This window comes from Saccopteryx bilineata, chromosome 1, assembly GCF_036850765.1.
Source record: "Saccopteryx bilineata isolate mSacBil1 chromosome 1, mSacBil1_pri_phased_curated, whole genome shotgun sequence".
NCBI lineage: Eukaryota > Metazoa > Chordata > Mammalia > Chiroptera > Emballonuridae > Saccopteryx > Saccopteryx bilineata.
This window is the reverse complement of record NC_089490.1, coordinates 49,151,453-49,173,076: the sequence shown is the minus strand read 5'-3', so window position 1 is coordinate 49,173,076 and position 21,624 is coordinate 49,151,453. Positions and strand designations below refer to the sequence as shown.

Genomic DNA, 21,624 nt, shown 5'->3' with positions numbered 1-21,624 from the left:
TCCAGCTGAGCCAGTGACCCCTTGCTCAAGACAGCGACCTTGGGCTCAGGCCAGTGACCTTTGGACTCTATGATCCCATGCTCAAGCCAGCAACCCTGGGGTTTCGAACCTGGGTCCTCAGCATCCCAGGCTGATACTCTATCTATTACGCTACCTCTTGGTCAGGCAAAAGATTTAATATACTAATAAAATATCCAAAAATAGAATAAAGGTCTCTCCATTAGAATATTATATTAATGCTATTAATAATATACTCATTCCAAACTTCAATTAAGGATGGCATCAAAAGATATCTATGTACTACCAGTTAATATCTACTATCCTCTAGTAAGAGGCTGTAAGAACATTTGAAATAATACTTTACAACTTTCCTCAATTCTAGAACACTACATATTGTATAACACATCATGGAAGAAACCAGCCTTATATTCAATTCTGAAGCATGTCTGCACCTCAAGTAACCCAATCAGAATACTAATTGTTGCCTTGGAAACATGATCAAAGATCTCATTGATTTGCTAATGGCCCATTTTACCCTATAAATAAAGCAAGATGCAGTTTTTGAACACACTTTGTTCTTGCCAGCAGCAATTACAGGGCCCTCCCGACCTGTATTTTCTTAATTCTGGGTATTTTCTTAATTCTGCACCATTCTCACTGGGTCCTGGAATCACTAACTACGCTGGTTCACAGCATGTGTCCAGATATAAGAATAAATACAGTTACTCCATTATACCATTTCACTATGGAAATAACACTCTTTTTGTTAACAAATCATTATTATATTTATTATTAACACATCATTATATTATTTTTAGATAAATACACCCAAATAAAATGGATAGATTTCTCAAAAAGAAGCACGATGTTGAAGAATCCAATTCTGGAAGTGAGAAAAAGTTAAGTGTAAATAAAATAGGACTTGAAGGCTGATGGGCAGAAGTTAATTTATAGCATTTTCCATCACTTAACACTGAACAATACAATTGGATTAGAAATCCATTTATGGAAGCTTCAAGTGATTTTGGTTTAACATTAACAGAAAAGAAGAACTGGCAGCTATATCCACTGATCATGGATTGATGATTAAACATAAGGAATTGTCTCTTGAAGCCTTTTAGATTTCTGTAAAAGAAAAATATGTGGCAATATCTAAAAAAGCTTTGAACATTTTACTACAGTTTTCAAAATCCCATTTATGTGCATTAGAATTTTCTACCCTCAACACAATTAAGAGTAAAAAGAGAGAAATTCTTCAATGTATTGATGAGAAAATAAGAGTTTGCCTTTCAAATATATGCCCAAACATTGAAGAAATTGCTAGGACACATCAGGCTCATGTTTCTCATAAACACAAGAATGAAAAAACAAGGCCCTGGCGGGTTGGCTCAGTGGTAGAGCATCGGCCTGGCGTGCAGAAGTCCCGGGTTCGATTCCCAGCCAGGGCACACAGGAGAAGCGCCCATCTGCTTCTCCACCCCTCCCCCTCTCCTTCCTCTCTGTCTCTCTACCCCTCCCGCAGCCAAGGCTCCATTGGAGCAAAGATGGCCCAGGCGCTGGGGATGGCTCCTTGGCCTCTGCCCCAGGCGCTAGAGTGGCTCTGGTCGCGACAGAGCGTCGCCCCTGGTGGGCGTGCCAGGTGGATCCCGGTTGGGCATGCGGGAGTCTGTCTGACTGTCTCTCCCCATTTCCAGCTTCAGAAAAATATAAAAAAAAAAAAAAAGAAAGAAAGAAAGAAAAAACACATTCACACCGGGACCTGCCAAATTTACTAAACCTTACTAAGAATGTTTCTATATATATAAAAAGATAACATTTTGGCCTTTAAAAAATTTTTAACCCTTCTTTTTTACGAATTCTAAAAAGCATAACTCAAAAAATATAACATAAAAATGTTTTTTAATGTCTGAATAAATTTAATTTTGTTGTATTTATTTTGCTTAATTACCATAAAAGCATGCTTGGACTTTATATATATATATTTTTTAATTAATTTTAATTGGGTGACATTGATAAATCAGGGTACAAATGTTCAGAAAAAACATCTCTACGGTTTTTTGACATTTGATTATGCTGCATTCCCATCACCCAAAGTCCAAATTGTCTTCCATCACCTTCTAACTGGTTTTCTTTGTGCCCCTCCCCTCCCTCAACCCCCTCCCTCTCTTCCCCCCACCCCATAACGCCCACACTCTTGTCCATGTCTCTGAGTCTCATTTTTATGTCCCACGTATGTATGGAATCATATAGTTCTTAGTTTTTTCTGATTTACTTATTTCGCTCAGTATAATGTTATCAAGGTCCATCCATGTTGTTGTAAATGATCCGATGTCATCATTTCTTATGGCTGAGTAATATTCCATAGTATATATGTACCAAAGCTTTATAATCCACTCGTCCTCTGACGGCCAAGTGTCCTCTGATGGACACTTGGGCTGTTTCCAGATCTTTGCTATTGTGAACAATGCTGCCACAAACATGCGGGTGCATTTCTCCTTTTCAAATAGTGCTATGGTGTTCTTGGGGTATATTCCTAAAAGTGGTATAGCTGGGTCAAAAGGCAGTTCGATTTTTAATTTTTTGAGAAATCTCCATACTGTTTTCCACAGAGGCTGCACCAGTCTGCATTCCCACCAGCAGTGCAGGAGGGTTCCCTTTTCTCCACATTCTCGCTAGCACTTATTCTGTGTTGTTTTGTTCATGAGCGCCATTCTGACTGGTGTGAGGTGATATATCATTGTGGCTTTAATTTGCATTTCTCTAATGATTAGTGATGTTAAGCATTTTTTCATATGCCTATTGGCCATCTGTATGTCCTCTTTGGAGAAGCGTCTATGCATTTCTTTTGCCCATTTTTTTGATTGGATTGTTTGTCTTCCTGGTATTGAGTTTTACAAGTTCTTTATAAATTTTAGTTATTAACCCCTTATCAGATGTATTGCCAAATATATTCTCCCATTGTGTAGTTTATCTTTTTATTCTGTTCTTATTGTCTTTAGCTGTGCAAAAGCTTTTTAGTTTGATATAGTCCCATTTGTTTATCCTGTCTTTTATTTCACTTGCCTGTGGAGATAAATCAGCAAATATATTGCTGCGAGAGATGTCAGGGAGCTTACTGCCTATGTTTTCTTCTAAGATGCTTATGGTTTTACGGCTTACATTTAAGTCTTTTATCCATTTTTAGTTTATTTTTGTGAATGGTGTAAGTTGGTGGTCTAGTTTCATTTTTTTGCAGGTAGCTGTCCAATTTTCCCAACACCGTTTGTTGAAGAGGCTGTCTTTACTCCAATGTATGCTCTTACCTCCTCTGTCAAGTATCAGTTGTCCATAAAAGGGACTTTATATATTTTTCTTTAATATGTGACCTAATTATTATAACATATTTCTCAGAAATTTGTATATAGTGTACCTACAATTATTTGTAAGATTTTAAATGCGCCCCGACTTCAAAAAGTTTGAGAACCACTGGCCTAGACCCATAGTCTCCGTACTGAGGTACAAGATTTTCTAAGGATATGTAAGCATTAGGGGCTTCAGGAAATCAATTTACAGATTCTTGCCTTCCAATTGTACTCTTCCGTTAAAATGATTTTCCCAAAAAAGTAACTCAATTTCAAATACTGCCCTTGCTTTCTCCTTTTTTACAAAACAAAACAAAACAAAAAAAAAAAAAAAAGGGAAAAACAGGAGGCCAAAGAGCTTCCTGTATTCCTTTCATTCATCCAACAGATGCTTCCTATGTTTCTTTCATTCATCCGATAGATATTTATGGAACATGTGCTATGTGTCAGGCACTATTCCAGAGGTTTTGAATAAATAAAAATTCCTGCCTTTTTAGCATTTACATGGGAGGGGTGGGGGTTGAAAATAGGCATTAAGTAAATGAGAGCATGATATCTGAGCAAAGATTTGTAAAAGGGAGAGTCTTCTGGATCTCTGAGAGAATATTCCAGATAACTCAGAGAATTCTATTACATACCTAACAATGTAAAATAAGAATTTTTAAAATTAACAATACCTTCAACAATTCTATCATCAATATCTTGGCCTGTTCCATAGGATTCAGTCAGATATCTGTTTAAAAATAGAATATTCAAATTAAGATGACAATAATATTACACACATTACAATTTTAATATATATTTTTAATACATGTAAAATTTACTCCTGGACCATCGTTGTAACTGTTTTTTTTAAATTATAAATTTTTATTTAAATATAACTATTATAGCTATTTAAACATTTAAAAGTCTATTTGAATTGTCTTTAACATCTAAACTCAGCACTATTTTTTAAACTGTTTTGGGAAATATTCTGACTTCAACCAACTCTCTGTTTTTAAATATGCCACACATTTCATAGAAGAATATTCACTTCTGCATGAGATTCCAAAAGTCTTTTATGATAGCCTATTAATTCAGTCTTTATGGCTAAAAAATACAGTACTCTGCCACTGAACAAGAAGTTCACAGGCGAGATAAAATATGACAGAACTACATGCCTGGCACATTTCAATACAGAGTAACCTCAATTTACAGTTTTCACTTTCCTAACTACTTGTTCATTTTCAAAAGTCTATATTAACCACAGAGTCACTATATGACTATTATATACAGGAAAGAAAGAAATTGAACCACTTAGAATTCCAAGAGTATTAAGAAGCATTCATTTAACCAGAAATGTATATACATACTAGGCAATAACAAACTTAGATTGGATTTATACAAATAACTCTAAAAAGCACATATATTTGCATTAAAAAATGGCAAGATTTGAAAAAGGGACCCACCATGTAGCCATCAACTAAGAACTATATAATACAGTGAAAACACTAGTGAGAATTCAGAGTGCACTCCCTGGACCTAGCTGTAGCTTCAACACTAGATTTAACATCCCTGAGTATGCATGTTGAAAGAATTAAACTATAATGAGCACTACTGTTCCTTCTGTACTTAAAATGTTATGCTTTTAAACAAAGTACAGAATTTAATTTTTTTAGTTTAACTTGATGGCAGCAAAGAAGATACACTGGAAGAAGTGCTGTGGCAAGACAGAAATAAGGCAAATCGTCATGAACTTAACAAAAAAAGGGTTTGAACCATACTAATGGAGGGGAATATTGAGAACAAAATGTAAAGATTGGATTTTGAAAGAATATTCATCAATTTCCCTTTGCCTAACCAGCGCTGATCTCTTCCAGTATCCTCAAGAGAATAACATCAGAAATAGTTTTCAATCTACAGCCTAGGTTCCACATAAGTTGTCTTTTTTAAAAAGGGATAGAACCCACCATTTTACACTATGTCGTACAGCATGAAAAAGAATTCAAAGTCAACCTGTACAAATTAATCTCAAAGAGGTATTTGTATCTTTGTTCATAACATATTCATAGTAGCACTATTCACAATGGCCAAGAGGTGGAAGCAATCCAAGTGCCCACTGACAAACGACTGGATAAACAAACTGTGACAGATACAGACAATGGAATATTATTCAGCCTTACTAAGGAAGGAAATTCTGAACTGTGCTACAAGATAAATGAACCTTGAGGACATTACACTAACTGGAATACGCCAGTCACAGAAAGACAGACACTATATGATTCACTTATATGAGAGGTATCTAGAGTAGTCAAAATCATAGCGGCAGAAAATAGCAGTGTGTTTGCCAAGGGCCGAGGTAGAGGAATCTGGGGAATTGTGTAATGAGTATAGAGATTCAGTGTTGCAAGATAAAGAGTTCTGGAGACTGGGTGAAAAATAATGTGAATATACTGAACACTACTGAACTGTACACTTAGAAATGGTTAAAATGGTAAATTTTGTTATATATATATATATATATATTTTTTTTTTTGGTTATATATTTTTACCACACACACACAAAAGAAAAATCAACCTGTTCAAATTATTCCAGGTTAGCTAAATGTTCCTCACCTTAGGACAAACTTTGTATTTTCCGTTTTGCCAGCTCCTGATTCTCCAGATACAATGATAGACTGACTCATCTTGAGCACCTTCATGTCTCGAAAAGCCTTATCAGCTAGGGTCGAAATAACACATTAATGATAATTTACCACTAAATAATAGAAAATTCATTTCCTATCAAAAATAACTTGCTCCTAAAAAAATTATAAATGTGTGTTTATAGTTGATAAAATTTTTAAATAAAATTATTTGAAAGTATTCAAAACATCTCTAAAGCATGTACTTTAAATGGTCTGGCTTATTATCCTGACAGCTACGTAATATGAAAACCAAATAGAAAACACTTATGTTTATACTAATATGTCTCCATATTATGAGCTGTGGCTTAGTTCTTTCCAGATCCAGAGAAGATCAGCAGAGATTAAAAAATAAAAATGCTCACTATGAATAACTCTAATGAAGTCCTTAGCAAAAAGCAAGAAGTAATAAGCTATCAATTAAGAACTCTAAAAAAAAAAACATTCTTCTGGGGAAAATAACACATAATTGTAAAATAATTACAAAATAAATCCATGTTTTCTTATGTAATACCAATATTAAGTTTAAACATCTTGTAGAATTATATCAACATTTCAAGAATAGGCAAAACTAACTGCTTTAATTTGTTCAGATTTTTAATTGTTTATATACATATATTTTTATATACATATATATTTTTTTTAATTTTTTTTTTTTTTTTACAGGGACAGAGAGTGAGTCAGAGAGAGGGATAGATAGGGACAGACAGACAGGAACGGAGAGAGATGAGAAGCATCAATCATCAGTTTTGTTGCGACACCTTAGTTGTTCATTGATTGCTTTCTCATATGTGCCATGACCGACGGGCTTCAGCAGACTGAGTAACCCCTCACTCGAGCCAGTGACCTTAGGTCCATGCTAGTGAGCTTTTTGCTCAAACCAGATGAACCCGTGCTCAAGCTGGCTATCCTGGGGTCTTGAACCTGGGTCCTTCCGCATCCCAGTCTGACGCTCTATCCACTGCGCCACCGCCTGGTCAGGCTATACATATATTTTTTAACAATCTTCATTATACTCCAACAATTTATGCTATAAAATGTCTTAAAATTTAAGACTATGCAGACAAGTTGAACATGATTTAATTTTGTTAAAATGATCTCAAATTAAAACAATTTTAATTCAAAATTAGGTCCTAACCAATTTAGTCCTATAAGACAACTATTTCTGCGCTCAGACAAGTGCTACCCTTACCAATGAAAAGGGCTTTACAAATGCCTTTTATCTTTTTTTAAAGAAATAGCTTTTATTCTAAGGACCAAATGAAACTACATGGAAGAGAATACGCATCCTTTTGACCAACTTCTAAGCAATCTGTTCCACCTACTTTTGTGGAAGCATTGTAAAATACTATTTTATCAGTAAAAAGTAGCCAAAAATAGCCCTGGCCGGTTGGCTCAGCGGTAGAGTGTCGGCCTGGCGTGCGGGGGACCCGGGTTCGATTCCCGGCCAGGGCACATAGGAGAAGCGCCCATTTGCTTCTCCAGCCCCCACCCCTCCTTCCTCTCTGTCTCTCTCTTCCCCTCCCACAGCCGAGGCTCTATTGGAGCAGAGATGGCCCGGGCGCTGGGGATGGCTCCTTGGCCTCTGCCCCAGGTGCTGGAGTGGCTCTGGTCGAGGCAGAGTGACGCCCTGGAGGGGTAGAGCATCGCCCCCTGGTGGGCAGAGCTGTTGCCCCTGGTGGGCGTGTCGGGTGGATCCCGGTCGGGAGCATGCGGGAGTCTGTCTGACTGTCTCTCCCCATTTCCAGCTTCAGAAAAAGGAGAAAAAAAAAAAAGTAGCCAAAAATAAAAACCAGTTTATTTACATTTTAGACACGTAACTTCTCTCCAGTGATGAGCTTGCTCACATTCAGGTTATAAAGATTTTGTACCATTTTGGTAGCTGATTGAAAACACATCATTACCCATTAGAGCATTTTAGAATCAAAAGTCAATCTTCCCTTGCACTGAAATTGGTTGACATATTCAGTCTGCCCCATAGTACACAGCACACAAGCCAGCCAAATCCGGAAGTTCACAAGGCCAAAACACAGGCATGAAGTGAAAGCCCAAAGAGAAACAGCTGCAGTAAGAATCAGAACCAAAACACGTCATCATTTAACTGCAGGGTATGTCTGGATCCAAAGGGTTAGCTAACATCTCTGTGCTTGCAGTTACCAGCTATGGTATGGGGAGAAGGGAGTGTCAAGTAATTAATTCCATCTGTCTGTTCCTCAGAGCTGCAGTGCTTTAAGCTAAGAGAGCGCCCTAAGAAAGGAAAGACAGATACTGCTGTCTTCCCACACAGAATCTCCAGAAATATGAAGTATATACCATTTTCAGCCCTTTAAGTTTATAAAGCCCTAATGCAAAATAAGGCCTGGAAGACATCTGCTCTTACAGCTCATATCCAACCCGAGTAACACGCTCACAAGTGATGACCTGGAACAGCAAAAGGCCTGGGCCTCCAATGTGTAAAGGAGGACACTTTTAAGCTGGAGATGATTCTGTTGAAGAGTCAAAAAGAACCATGAGGTCAGCTTTTATTATGTCCTACTTTCAAGTGAGTGAACACACTTAAGAGGACACAGACATTTAACAAAGATACTGATATACAACTGTCCCATAATTTGGCTGTAAAAGTATTCTTCCCTACCCTGTGTAAAATACATGCTCCTAACAATGATGATACATCCAAAACGCACAGAAGCTCTCTAAAATACCTTATACATATTCAGCCAAACCAGGTGGTGGCATAGTAGATAGAGCATCAGCCTGGGACGCTGTTCAAAACCCCAAGGTCGCCAGGTGGAACACAGGCTCATCCAGCTTCATTATGGGGTTACTGGCTTGAGCCCAAAGGTCACTGTCTTGAAGCCCAAGGTCACTGTCTTGAGCCCAAGGTCGCTGGCTTGAGCAAGGGGTCACTGCCTCAGCTGGAATCCTCCAGTCAAGGCACATATGAGAAAGCAGTCAATGAACTACTACTAAAGTGCAACAACAACAAGCTGGTGCTTCTCATCTCTCCCCTTTTCTGTTTGCCTGTCCATGTCTTTCTCTCTCTCTCTCTCACAAAAAAAAAAAAAAAAAAAAATTAAATTCATGGTATTTTCTATTAACTTATTAAAAAAAACCTGAGTAAATTTGTATGCAGTAAGAAAAATTAAAAATTATGATGCAATGAAATTACTTACCAATTGCAAAGACATGAGGTGGCATTGTCCCAAGAGATTTTCCTTGATATGACTTTATTGTTTCTGAAGAATATATTTTAGGTATGTCAAAATATGGGTTCACGGCAATCAGAATGTTGGCGACATATGTCTAAATAGGAAAAACATAAATGTAAAGTTTTACAATTACTATTTTCATTTAAAACTAAACAAGGCTTGCCTGGCCTATGGTTCTCAGTGGATACAGTGTCAACCTGGAGGGCTGGGGTCGCTGGTTTGAATCCCTGAGCTTGCCTGGTCACGGCACATATAACAAGCAATCAATCAGTAAACAACTAAAGTGAAGCCACTATGAGTTGACACTTCTTGCTCCCCATCCCTCCCTCTGCTCTCTCTGTAAAACCAATAAATAAAATATTTGAAAAAGATCAGCAACTAAACAAGGCTCATAGGAGAATGAAAATTTAGCAAACAAATGCCTTCAATTCTCTATATAACTAGGATCCCCAAATCAGCATTTCTACCCCTAAACATTCCCTGATCTATACAGCACCCATATTTTTCTAACTCTCAACGAATACAGCTTCTTATTTCATTGTTATCTCAAACTCAGTACATCCAAAATCAAGATTATTTCTTTTGACTTCCTTTTGCCTCATAGAAAACAATGTCTCCTCCCCTGTGCTCTCCAAGTTCACTGTATCACGACCAAGTTATCACAGAGTTAGGTCTCCACACCTCCAGCTCACTCAGCCTTCTACTCATGAAATCTACTCTCCCATTCTATTCCTACAGCCCGAATTCTGATCATTTATATTCCTCACCTACACTATTTCATTCATCCTATTACTGAAGACTTTAATATAGCTCATAGGATCATCCAGGACTATTCCCATGCCAGAATAACAAGAATTAATTTAGCTCTGTGGTGAGCATTTGGTCCCAGATTTTGCAAAACAACATATGCTAACCATTACCTAGAATATTGACGAACTAAATGTTTAATGAACAACTGAACCTTGCTTTTAAACTTGGAATTTAACTGTGGCTTTAAAAGACCAAAAAAATGTACCAATAGGATTTATAAAATTCCTGCGGGTAGAAAGAGAGATGTGGTTTAGCAATTAGTTGTGGTTTACTGGTCACACTAGGACACACAGAACCATATTTTTCTCTTTTCTACTTCTATTTGTGGAAGAAAAATGCTGTGGAAGTCCTGAACTCTTAGACTACTAATCTAAAATTCAGTGAATGCTCCTAAAGATGTTTCCTGGAGTGGGGTAAAAAATAAGAAATTCCAGATAATAGTATTTCTGTGGGAGACAAAAGGAAAATAACAGAAATCTTAATAACCAATGAAAATGTTAAAGTGGGCCTGGCTGATAGTTCAGTTGGTTAGAGCACTATTGTCCCAAAGCACAGAGGTTGCCGATTTGATCCCCGGTCAGGGCACATACAGTAATGTTCCTCTCTCTCTCTCTCTGTCAAAATCAATAAATTTTTAAAAAGTTTTAAAGAAAAATAAATGTTAAAGTGAGTTAGCTATTGTTATACTAAAGTCTAAGGGAAAATAGTGACATTTCTGGTTAATGGAAAATATAAATATATCTAATTTAAACTTATTCCAAATTGCTTCCTTCTCTTCAAATTTTATAGTAATAACTATATTTATTTCTATATTGCCAATTTTTAATGACTTTATAACTAAAAGGCATAACTGACTTGGAAAAAAACAAGCCAATCTAATCTCGGCTTCAGTTAACTGAAAATACTGTTCCTCCAGACAGGAAGCTGATGCTGCCAAACAGCCACTCTCCAACATAGGGCATTTGCCCAACTGCATATATACCTTAGAAAAAGAGGGCAAAAAAACTAGTAATAAGCCTAAAATTCTCCAGAGTAGTGTAGACATTATACATGAGAAACTAAATCTTAAAATTTCACAAACAGATAATTTTTTTATTTATCAACCATGCAATTTAGCAAAGACTTGTGAGTAACTAAACTCAATGTTAAAAAAAAAGACAACTAATTTTTAAAATACAATTAATACTACATGTAAACCTAGTTATTAATGGCCACAGTCAGCACATATAGTACTACTGCAATCAGGAAGCATTAGAAGACCAATTAGAATGGGGGGGGCAAAGGAGATGTCGAGGGGAACACAGGGGTGGGGATGCATTCAGGGGGACACTAGAATCTATGTAAACACAATAAATTAAATCAATAAAAAAAAAAAAGAATCCAGTAGGTATTAAGCTTTTGTATAAACATCCCAAATAAAAACAAAGTATCTCAATTTTTAAAAAGTATGATGATTCTGTAAAGGTAGTAAAAAATATACTAACATCAAGAAAAGAATTTCAATCAAAACTTTTTCAAATAAGTAAGATTGCTCCACCATCACCAAGTAATAGAAGACAACAAGTAATAAAAAATAATGACCAATTCTACTTGAAAGATGATATTTCCTGGTTATATCCAGTCAATTTTTATGGGCTTATTACAAGTTAAATTGCTTTAACAAACAAATTTTAGAAGTTTGTATTATTATGGTATCTAAAACAACATTTAGCACACATCAGATGCCCAATAGCAGTCTGCTAATTGAGTTTTGCTTCTGAATATATCTCTAATGAGGAATAGCCATAAATAAACCTAAGTATACTCTTTAGTTAGCTGCTTTTTTTAAAAAATAAAGGAGGAAAGTAAAGACTTAAAACTGTGCTATGTATACCGATAGATGGCAAATAAACTCTTTTGGAAAAGACTAGATTATTTCTATTTCCCAGCTGTCACTACTTGGACAGATGGCAAAGACTAAAGGTAATTTAGTCAGAATTAACTAAGTACAATTAGGCAAACTGATAGTGTTATAAAAGATTAAGACTGTCATTTGATCTAGGAGGTGTCAAGAGCCATGTGTTTTCTTCGTTCAAAAATAATGAAGAGTACCATCTTTATAACAGGAGAACTACAGTGGGTCATTTTTCTCCTGCCAACAAAGGAATCTATAACTAGGTCATATTAAAATAAAACCCCTAATGTGCCCAATGAGTAATTATAATTAAAACATATTAGTAATTATCCATCTGAATGATTTGGTGCAAATCTATTTACATTAAAAGCATTCTCTTTTATTTTTTAATATTCTGGATTTTTAAGGTAAGGCATCTATTTAGGAAGTAACTGATTATTTCCTCAGGTACTGCCTTTATTGTAATTTACATTTTTTGTCATTCCGGTTTTCAATTTCAACATATACTTCTTACAGTATATGTTGCCTTAAATTCTTTGCTAAACAATGTGTAAAGTTAATTAAACAGCTTGACATATATTCCCCCACAAAAAATCAAAACCCAAAATAATGTGGGGTTTTTTGGTATTTTTTTTTTGTATTTTTCTGAAGCTGGAAATGGGGAGAGATAGTCAGACAGACTCCCGCATGCGCACGACCGGGATCCACCCGGCACGCCCACCAGGGGGCGATGCTCTGCCCCTCCAGGGCGTTGCTCTGTTGCGACCAGAGCCACTCTAGTGCCTGGGGCAGAGGCCAAGGAGCCATCCCCAGCACCCGGGCCATCTTTGCTCCAATGGAGCCTTGGCTGCGGGAGGGGAAGAGAGAGACAGAGAGGAAGGAAAGGGGGAGGGGTGGAGAAGCAGATGGGCGCTTTTCCTGTGTGCCCTGGCCGGGAATCGAACCCAGGACTTCTGCACGCCAGGCTGATGCTCTACCACTGAGCCAACCAGCCAGGGCAATAATGTTTTTTAAGATAAAAAATTGAACACTTTTAAGTCTAAAAGATTCTAGATGATGCTCTGAATTATTTTATTCCACAAATATCTTCTAAGTGCCTACTATGGACATACATGTTCTAAGCCCTGGAGTTAAGAATAGTAGTAAGTTAGAAAAAACTCCTAACCCTCATGGAGCTTACATAGCAAATATAATTTTGTGTTAGTAAATGTCAAGCTTGAAATAATTATCCCAACAAAACTTGAATCATAGGTAAAGTACTTACATAAATTCTATCTTTACTGTATCGAACTTTGATATTATGGAGAAGTGTGGCTTCATTTAAATACATCAGTGAACCTGAAAAATAGAATATGAAGATCATTAGATATTTGAAGAAAAAAAAGTAAAGTAAAATAATACTATCTAAATCACTATAATCCAAGCTAAATTCACTTGTTGGATTTAATTCCATCTTTTTCAAACCCTGGTACATGTAAACTCAATTTAAAAAAAGGGGCCAATTTCAGATATATCCAGTTTACATATGTTACAGTGATACTTACACAATGAATTTCCAATAAAGTGAGTACATCTAATGAGTACCAAGTGAGTACACATTAATGAAGGCTGGTTAAAAAGCCAAGTACAATTCAGGTGGAAAGGAAATATGACTTTAGATAGCACTGGTTTTAATACACTTTTGAAACAACAAAGCGATGACACTAACGTAATCTAATACTTTAAGTTTTATAGAAAATAAAATGCAAGATATAATTTTAGAATGGAAAAGGACCATTAGATCATTCAACCAGTGCCTCACAACTGGTATGATGAAAAGTTCTGGAAATAATACACTTGACCCTTGAAGAACTTGGGGTTAGGGCTGTTGACTCCTCTTACAATTGAAAATCTGGATATAATCTATGTCAGCCCTCTACAAACTTGAATTTCCAACCCCAGATCAAAAATATGTATATGTCTTGCTTGACCAGGCGGTGGCACAGAGGATAGAGTGTTGGACTAGGACGCAGAGGAGCCAGGTTTGAAGCCCAACGCCACTGGCTTGAACGTGGGCTCATCCAGCTTGAGCGCAGGATCGCTGGCTTGAGTGTGGGATCACAGACATGACTCCATGGTCGCTAGCTTGAGCAAGGGTTCAGTCACTCTGCTGGAGCCCCACTCCCGCCCCCGTCAAGGCACTTATGAAAAAGCAATCAATGAACAACTAAGGTGCCACAATGAAGAATTGATGCTTCTCATCTCTCTCCCTTCCTGTCTATCTGTTCCTATTTGTCTTTCTCTCGGTCTCTCTCTGTTTCTGTCACACACACAAAAAATTGCTTATGTCTTAACCCAGGAAATGCAGCTAGTTAATGTTAGAATCAGGGTAGAAATCTTGTTTTTGTGATGTCTGTTCTACTAATATGTTAGAATATAATACATATGTACACACACACACAGTCTGACATACTTATTGTCCAGTCTTCCAATCCTCTGAGCTTCATTTCTACATTCCCACCACATGCTCGAGTAGACAAAACCAATCTTCTTTCCAACCACTTTGTTTCTATGATTAGCACCACCGGACACCAAACCTTAGGCAATACTTAGGATCATCTTTTCTCTCCCTCCTTGCTGTAAACCAGTATTTGACTCTTTATATCATGTGATAGCAAAGTATCAGACTCAGTGGCAGGCTCTCAAAATTAGCATAATCTAAATCTCTGAAATGTCTCCCCTTTCTCTGCATTTCCACCACCCCAATCCCAGTTTAGGTCACATTACCTCTTTTGTAATCATAGCACCCTCTTAACTATCTACTGTCTCAGTCTCTCTCCTCCCTAACCCAGACTGCTCAGCACACTAATCTAACTAAACCAGAACCCTAATTTCATCTTTTTCCTTCTCAAAATAACATTAGTGGGTCACCATCTACCAAAGTCCATATTCAAGTATGATATTCAAAGCTCATATTAAAGCTACATCCAACTTACCTTTTCATATAATTTTCTACAACTTGCTTTAATATTGTCTAACTGACAAGCAGAATAAACTATTTATTAAACCCAAATATCATTCATGTACTGGACTTCACTTCTACATATCTAAGTATCAAAAATCTACCTAACCTCTAAGATTAGTTTAAAGATTAACTCATAAATAGTATTCCCCATTCTCAACATTACCACCACCACCAGAATTACTTCCTTCTTTGTACAGTGTGTCCGTAAAGTGATGGTGCACTTTTGACCCGTCACCGGAAAGCAACAAAGACGATAGAAATGTGAAATCTGCACCAAATCAAAGAAAACCCTTCCAGTTTCTGTAGGATGATGTGGCAGCATGTGTGCATGCGCAGATGATGATGCAACACTGTTTATAGAGTGGAGCAGCCCACGGCCATGCCAGTCGAGATGTGGACGGTACAGAGGAAAGTTCAGTGTGTTCTGTGGCTCGCTAAATTCGAATCTGTGACCAAAGTGCAACATGAATATCAGCGCTTTTATAATGGAGCGCCACCACATAGGAATAACATTACTCGGTGGAATAAGCAGTTGAAGGAAACCGGCAGTTTGGTGGAGAAACCGTTCTGGTAGGCCATCAGTCAGTGATGAGTCTGTAGAGGCTATATGGGATAGCTACCTAAGGAGCCCTAAAAAATCTGTGCGTGAGCCCACATCGAACTGCACTGAATAGGTATGAAACTGGGAGAGTTTTCCTTTAATTTGGTGCAGATTTCACATTTCTATTGTCTTTTGTTGCTTTCCTGTGACCAATCAAAAGTGCATCATGACTTTACGGACACACTGTACTTTCTTCATGGTCTTTACCACAGGCTACCAGTATTGCGGTTATAATTTTGTATATCTGGTTTTGGCTACTAAATCAGATCTCTTCAGAGAAGCACCCTGTCTGATTCATTTGCTAATTTGCTTGATTCCCCAACAAGGTTGTATGTATGCCTACACTATATTATTCCTATCGTACAATTCAATACCTAACCAATTCTGTCAAATAAGAGCCTCCTGCTATACCTATCTCAAAGACTGCCCAGATTCTTCTATATTCATATACTGCAGCAAACCCACTTCCCAAAGACACAGAGCTCACTGATTTTTTTAAGGATTTTTTTAATCCTTTTTATTAAATTCACTGGGATGACACTGGTTAACAAAATTACACCGGTCTGAGGTGTACAAATTCCACAACACATAATCTGTACACTGTATTGTTTGTTCACTACCCCTACATGACTATTTCTAGTACCATTTTATAGCAGAACAAAGCAGAGTAAGAAGTGGGTGGACCCTCTGTCGGTCAAATAAGTTTGTAAATATGATATATATGTTTGCTCGCTTATAGTTTGCATTGGGTGTGGGAGACAGGCTGTAAGCTGGCAAAGTCATTATAGCCTAAGGCTTAGTTTTAAGACTAAGCCTTTCCTGCCTTTTTAATACTAAGATCTTTTCAAAACTAAATTTTTCCCCACACCCTTGACTGTTGCATGATGTAGGGTGGTGCACTCTCATGAGGAATCCCATTATGCCTCAGATAAGTGACTTTGTATCAGAGACTTCCTTGTTTGTATATTGGATTAAAGGTTTTGATTTCTGCACTATAAAATGAGGCAGATCAGAGGCCTACTCTCTCTCAGTTCCTGAAATCAGCATTGCAAGGAGAGGCAGCCAAGATGGGGGGATGCTGAAGAAGCCGTTTATGCAGTTTGTGCAGAAAGAAGGAGATGGGGAACAGAGGTGAATATGGCTGGTGAGCTAGAAACCTTTGATTCTAGGAAAACTCGAATGAGTCAGTGGCTTTGGGAGCCCTGAATGGAGAGGAAAGTGTTTTCCCACTCTGTGTATTTCTTGCCCCCCCCCCCCCAGGTGCGAGCTAGGATTAAATGAATGGCCCATCAGTTCTTGGCTCTGTTGTCTCATTACCATCTGTCTGAATCACTGTGAACCTGCATGGCCAGGCGGCTGGGTTGGTGGCCATGGCTACTGGCCTTTCAACCTCTAAACCGGTTTAATGGCAGTTTTCCTTTGAATTAAGAAAATATTTGAAGAAGGTAGGCAGCAGAGGTGTATGTATGTTGGGCAGATAAAATGTATTATGCTCACTTTGTTAAAGATGACACAAGGAGGCCGTCGCCCAGGTGATATTAATGTGTGTTGGGGGCAGGCAGGATTGTTGTAGCCTGGGGCTTGGTTTTGGGATTAAGCCTTTCCCACCCTTTTTGATGTGGGGTGGTACAATCCAATCATGCCTCAGAGACTTGACTTTGTATTAGAGACTTCCCTATTTTGTATATTGGATTAGAGGTTGTGAAGCTACAATATAAAATGGGGGCAGAACAGAGTTTGGGCTCTTGGTTCCTGAGATTATCATTAGAGGAGAGAGCAGAGAAGAGAGCAGAAGGAGGCCACGTGAAGTAGGTCAGGAGAAGCAGCCAAGATGGTGGAGTGCTGAGTGAGATGCCAGTTTGTACAGAGTTTGTATCTGGGATAAGGAAGGAGATGGGGAACTGAGGAGAATAAGGCTGGTGAGCTAGAAACCTTTGGTTCTAGGAAACTCGGATAAGTCAGTGGCTTTGTGAGCACTGAATGTGAGTGGGTTTTGGAGCCCAGTGTGTATTTTTACTTGCCCGCCAGGTGCAAGCTAGAATTAAAGATGTCGGCACATCAGCTTTTGGCTCCGTTGTTTCTTTACCGACTTTCCGAATCCAATGCGAACCTGTATGGGCCAGGAGGCTGCTTTGATAGTGGCCCTGGCCGCTGGCTTTACAATGTACCTTCAATTTTTGGTCACCTACCTTTCTATATTCCTGCTCTCCTTCCATCCCCATCCCAGGAGCCTGGCCTACATACTGCCTTTTTTATTCAAAGCGCGGTGTTGAACCACTCCCAGGTCTCTCACCTTCCTCTGAACTACCTGGTTGTTCGATATTCTCTGCTTCCTTTAAGTAAGAATTCCTGATCCCACAGTAAGCTCTCCTGGAAAAGCTAGTCATATGACGGTTAACCTAGACTGACGTGTGACTGCTCGCTCTCATTTCTTTACCTCCTTCACACTCACCACCAACCTTCTCAGGTTATCTGCTAATTAAATAAATCTCTAACTGGAGAAATGCCTTCCAGTGACAATATGAATATGGACAGAAGGGGCTTCCTCTTAAATCGATCGTACTACTCAGCTATTCCATATCATGGAAACATGGAAAGGAAAAGACAGAGAGGAACATACACTTATGTCGCTCATTTTTGCCAGAATGGGAAATGGTAAGTCTTAATTTCCTACGCATCCCTACAGGTATGGCCTAAGAATGTTCACAAGGATCTCAAATAACTTCCTGCTTCACCTAATTCCCTCGTTCCCTCGGCCTCTCCTCTGCTAGCAGCCAGCCTTAGGACTACTTGATTTGACTAATTATGTGCAATCCTTCATATAATCTGTTTGTCTTTTACGCCTGCTTATTCAGACTTAACTATTCTCATAGTAAATGTTTAAAAGACCCTGACCAGTTAGCTTAGTTGGTTAGAGCATCATGCAGAAACACCAAGGTTGTATGTAGTGGGTTCAATCCCCAATCGGGGTACATATGTGAAGTGACCCATGAATGTACAACTAAGTGTAAGAACAAATGAATACTTCACACTCTCTCTTCCCTCTGTCTTTCTAAAATGAATCAATATATTTTTTTATTTTAAAAAGTTTAAAAAAAAGACATATAATAAAAGAACACTTTATAAGCTCCCTAAGCAGCACTCTGGTAAAGTTTCTAATGAAGAGTGGGTATGACTTCATTATTAAGTTTAGGAACCTGACAAAGGAGTTATGTAAACATTTAAGACCCTGCTTAGTCATTACAATTCTAATTCACTGGAAGAAAAAGGGAAACCACAAGCAACTTCAAAATGGTAGAAGTCAATCAATTCTGTAGTTACATTGTGTACCAGTGGTTCCAAAACTGCAAAAGACAACTTGGGATTCCTCCCAATATTATATCTACATTTTATTACTCTCAAATTATTATTATTATTATTCATCTTCTTCTTTTTCTTCTTCTTCCGCTTTTTCTTCTTCTTCTTTTCCAAGTAAAAGGAGAGGAGACAGACTCCCACATGCGCCCCAGCTGGGATCCACCTGGCAACCCCCGTCTGGGGCCTATGCTCTGCCCATCTAGGGCCACAATTGCAACTGAGCTATTTTTACCACCTGAGGCAGAGGATTCATGGCGCCATCCTCAGTGCCTGGGGCCGATGTGCTCGAACCAATCGAATCATGTCTGCGAGAGGAGAAGAGTGAAAGAGAGATAGAGAAGGGGAGAGGAAGGGTGGAGAAGCAGATGGTCGCTTCTGTGGGCCCTGACCCAGAATTGAACCTGGAATATCCACATACTGGGATGACACACTACCACTGAGCCAACTAGTCAGGACCTTACTCTCAAATTCTAATGGTGATAATTCATGAAGAATATTATATACCATGTAAGTAATAGTAGCTTCAAAATCAGCATGAAGAAAATGCTATTAATTACTGAGTTCCCATCCTTGAATTATTTTCCTAGGATTTTGTCAATACATAACAATCAAGTAAAAAGGCAAAATTAACATATTAATCTTCATATATAAAACCCTCCACATAGCATAACATTAACCACCATGATACAAAGAAGAGGCAAAGATTCTAGAAATACACACATGAAACCCTACAAAACAATGTCACAGCATTTGGCAGAAGACAGTGGTATAGTGACAAGCCTCAGAAAAAATAACTAGTAAGTGATGGAGCCACTTTAGCTGAAAAACCTGTGTTTTAAACTCTACAACCAAAGCTGCATTAATTATACAGTTTCAGAAAAGGGAATTCGAGTAGAACTGGCCTATGAGAACAGTTACCATCCACACATTAGCACTGCTGCCCCACTGGCTCAACCCTGAAGACACCTGAAGGATGCAGCAAGCTTACACTGAGAATGGGGAAATTAACTGGACAAGTATAACGTCAAGATGAAATAACCAGAGGGAGAATGTTTTTAAATATTAGTTTAAGAAATAAATTTTAAAATTTTAAAACCATTTCTGTTTAGCTACAAGTGGCTATTTAAACAAGCAAACAAAACACTTATTTTAATGTATGAAAAGAATTCCTAGTTCTGAATACCCTATTAACCTTTTTTTTTAATTCAGTAAGTGGAGGTGAGGCAGAGAGACAGACTTCCACATACACTCTGACCAGGACCCACCAGACAAGCCCACTAAGGGGTGATGTTCTGCCTACTGGGGTGTTGCTCCATTGCTCAGCAACTGAGCTCTTCTTAGCACCTGAGGCATAGGCCACAGAGCCATCCTCGGTGCCCAGGGCCAACTCACTCCAATCAAGCCATGGCTGCAGGAGATGGGGGGCGGGGGAAGGATGGAGACGCAGATGGGCACTTCTCCTGTGTGCCCTGACCAGCAATCAAACCTGGGACATCTACACCGGGACAACATCCAAACCAAGACAACAATCTACCACTGAGCCAACCAGCCAGGGCTTCAACTTTTAACAGAAAAGAATATTCTTTCATTTTGGATGTGGCAGAATCTCATTCTTTTTTTTTTTATTCTAATGATTGCTATTCAGAAAAAAATATTACCCCATCACAGAAATTCTCCAACAATTTTGGAAAAGAAGGGAGCTTCACATTTTCTTCTAAATCTCTTACACCTAATAATAACAGCTACCATTTATCAAGAGACTATTAGAGATTAAGAACTATGCTAAGAATTTTAAATATATCACCTCCAGACTTGCAACATACACGACTCCCATTTTAGAGATGAGAAGCTGAAAGAGGAGACATAAATTGCTCACAGGCACAAAGCTTCTCCCTCGTATAGTCAGAATCTGAACTCAGGCTCTCCTTGAGTCCACCACTCTCCCATTACTCTGTTCCACACTGCCCATTCACATACAGGGTTTCACAGGCTTACTCAAATGTGAATTCCCAAGAAAATCAACAAGGACAAAATATACTCCTTGCTCTTTTTTAAAAAAAGTTTTTAAGACTTCATTCATTTTAGAGAGAAGAGAGAGAGAGAGAAGGAGGAAGAGGAGCAGGAAGCATCAACTCCCATATGTGCCTTGACCAGGCAAGCCCAGGGTTTCGAACTGGTGACCTCAGTGTTCCAGGTCAACACGTTATTCACTGTGCCACCAAAGGTCAGACCTGCTCTTTTTTTCCCCCACATTTATTTTTTATTATTATTAATTTTAATAGGGTGACATTGATAAATCAGGGTACATATGTTCAGAGAAAACAACTCCAGATTATTTTGACATTTGATTATGTTGCATACCCCTCACCCAAAGTCAAATTGTCTTCCGTCACCTTCTATCTGGTTTTCTTTGTGTCCCTCCATTCCCCACCCTCCTTCTCCTCCCCCCACAACCATCACACTCTTGTCTCTGAGTCTCACTTTTATCAGACCTGCTCTTTTTTAAAAAAACTTTTTATTTACTGATTTTAGCAAAAGAGGAAGGAAGAGAGAGAGAGTCAGGAGCACTGATCTACTCCTGTATGTGCCCTGTTAGGGATCAAAGCAACAACCCCTATGCTTCGGGACAATGTTCTACCACCCAAGCTATCTTGATTTCAGCTACATTTCTTGATTTCAGCTCTATTCTTTAAGTGAAGAGTTTTTAACGTCAGATATCTAATGAAATCCATGACTACTGGACAT

The 21,624-nt window shown here is 38.3% G+C and overlaps 1 protein-coding gene across 6 annotated transcripts in view; it reads right to left on the bottom strand.

The window, feature by feature from the left end:
- Positions 1-21,624, bottom strand: part of MYO6 (myosin VI) — a 185,358-nt gene that overhangs the window by 78,815 nt on the left and 84,919 nt on the right. For all 6 annotated transcript variants that reach the window (XM_066253755.1, XM_066253769.1, XM_066253778.1 and 3 more), the window contains exons 4-7: positions 13,182-13,255; positions 9,178-9,307; positions 5,937-6,042; positions 4,019-4,074 (exon numbers count right to left, since the gene is read on the bottom strand). In XM_066253755.1, coding sequence (XP_066109852.1) covers positions 4,019-4,074; positions 5,937-6,042; positions 9,178-9,307; positions 13,182-13,255 — 366 coding nt within the window. The remainder of the gene's footprint in view (positions 1-4,018; positions 4,075-5,936; positions 6,043-9,177; positions 9,308-13,181; positions 13,256-21,624) is intronic.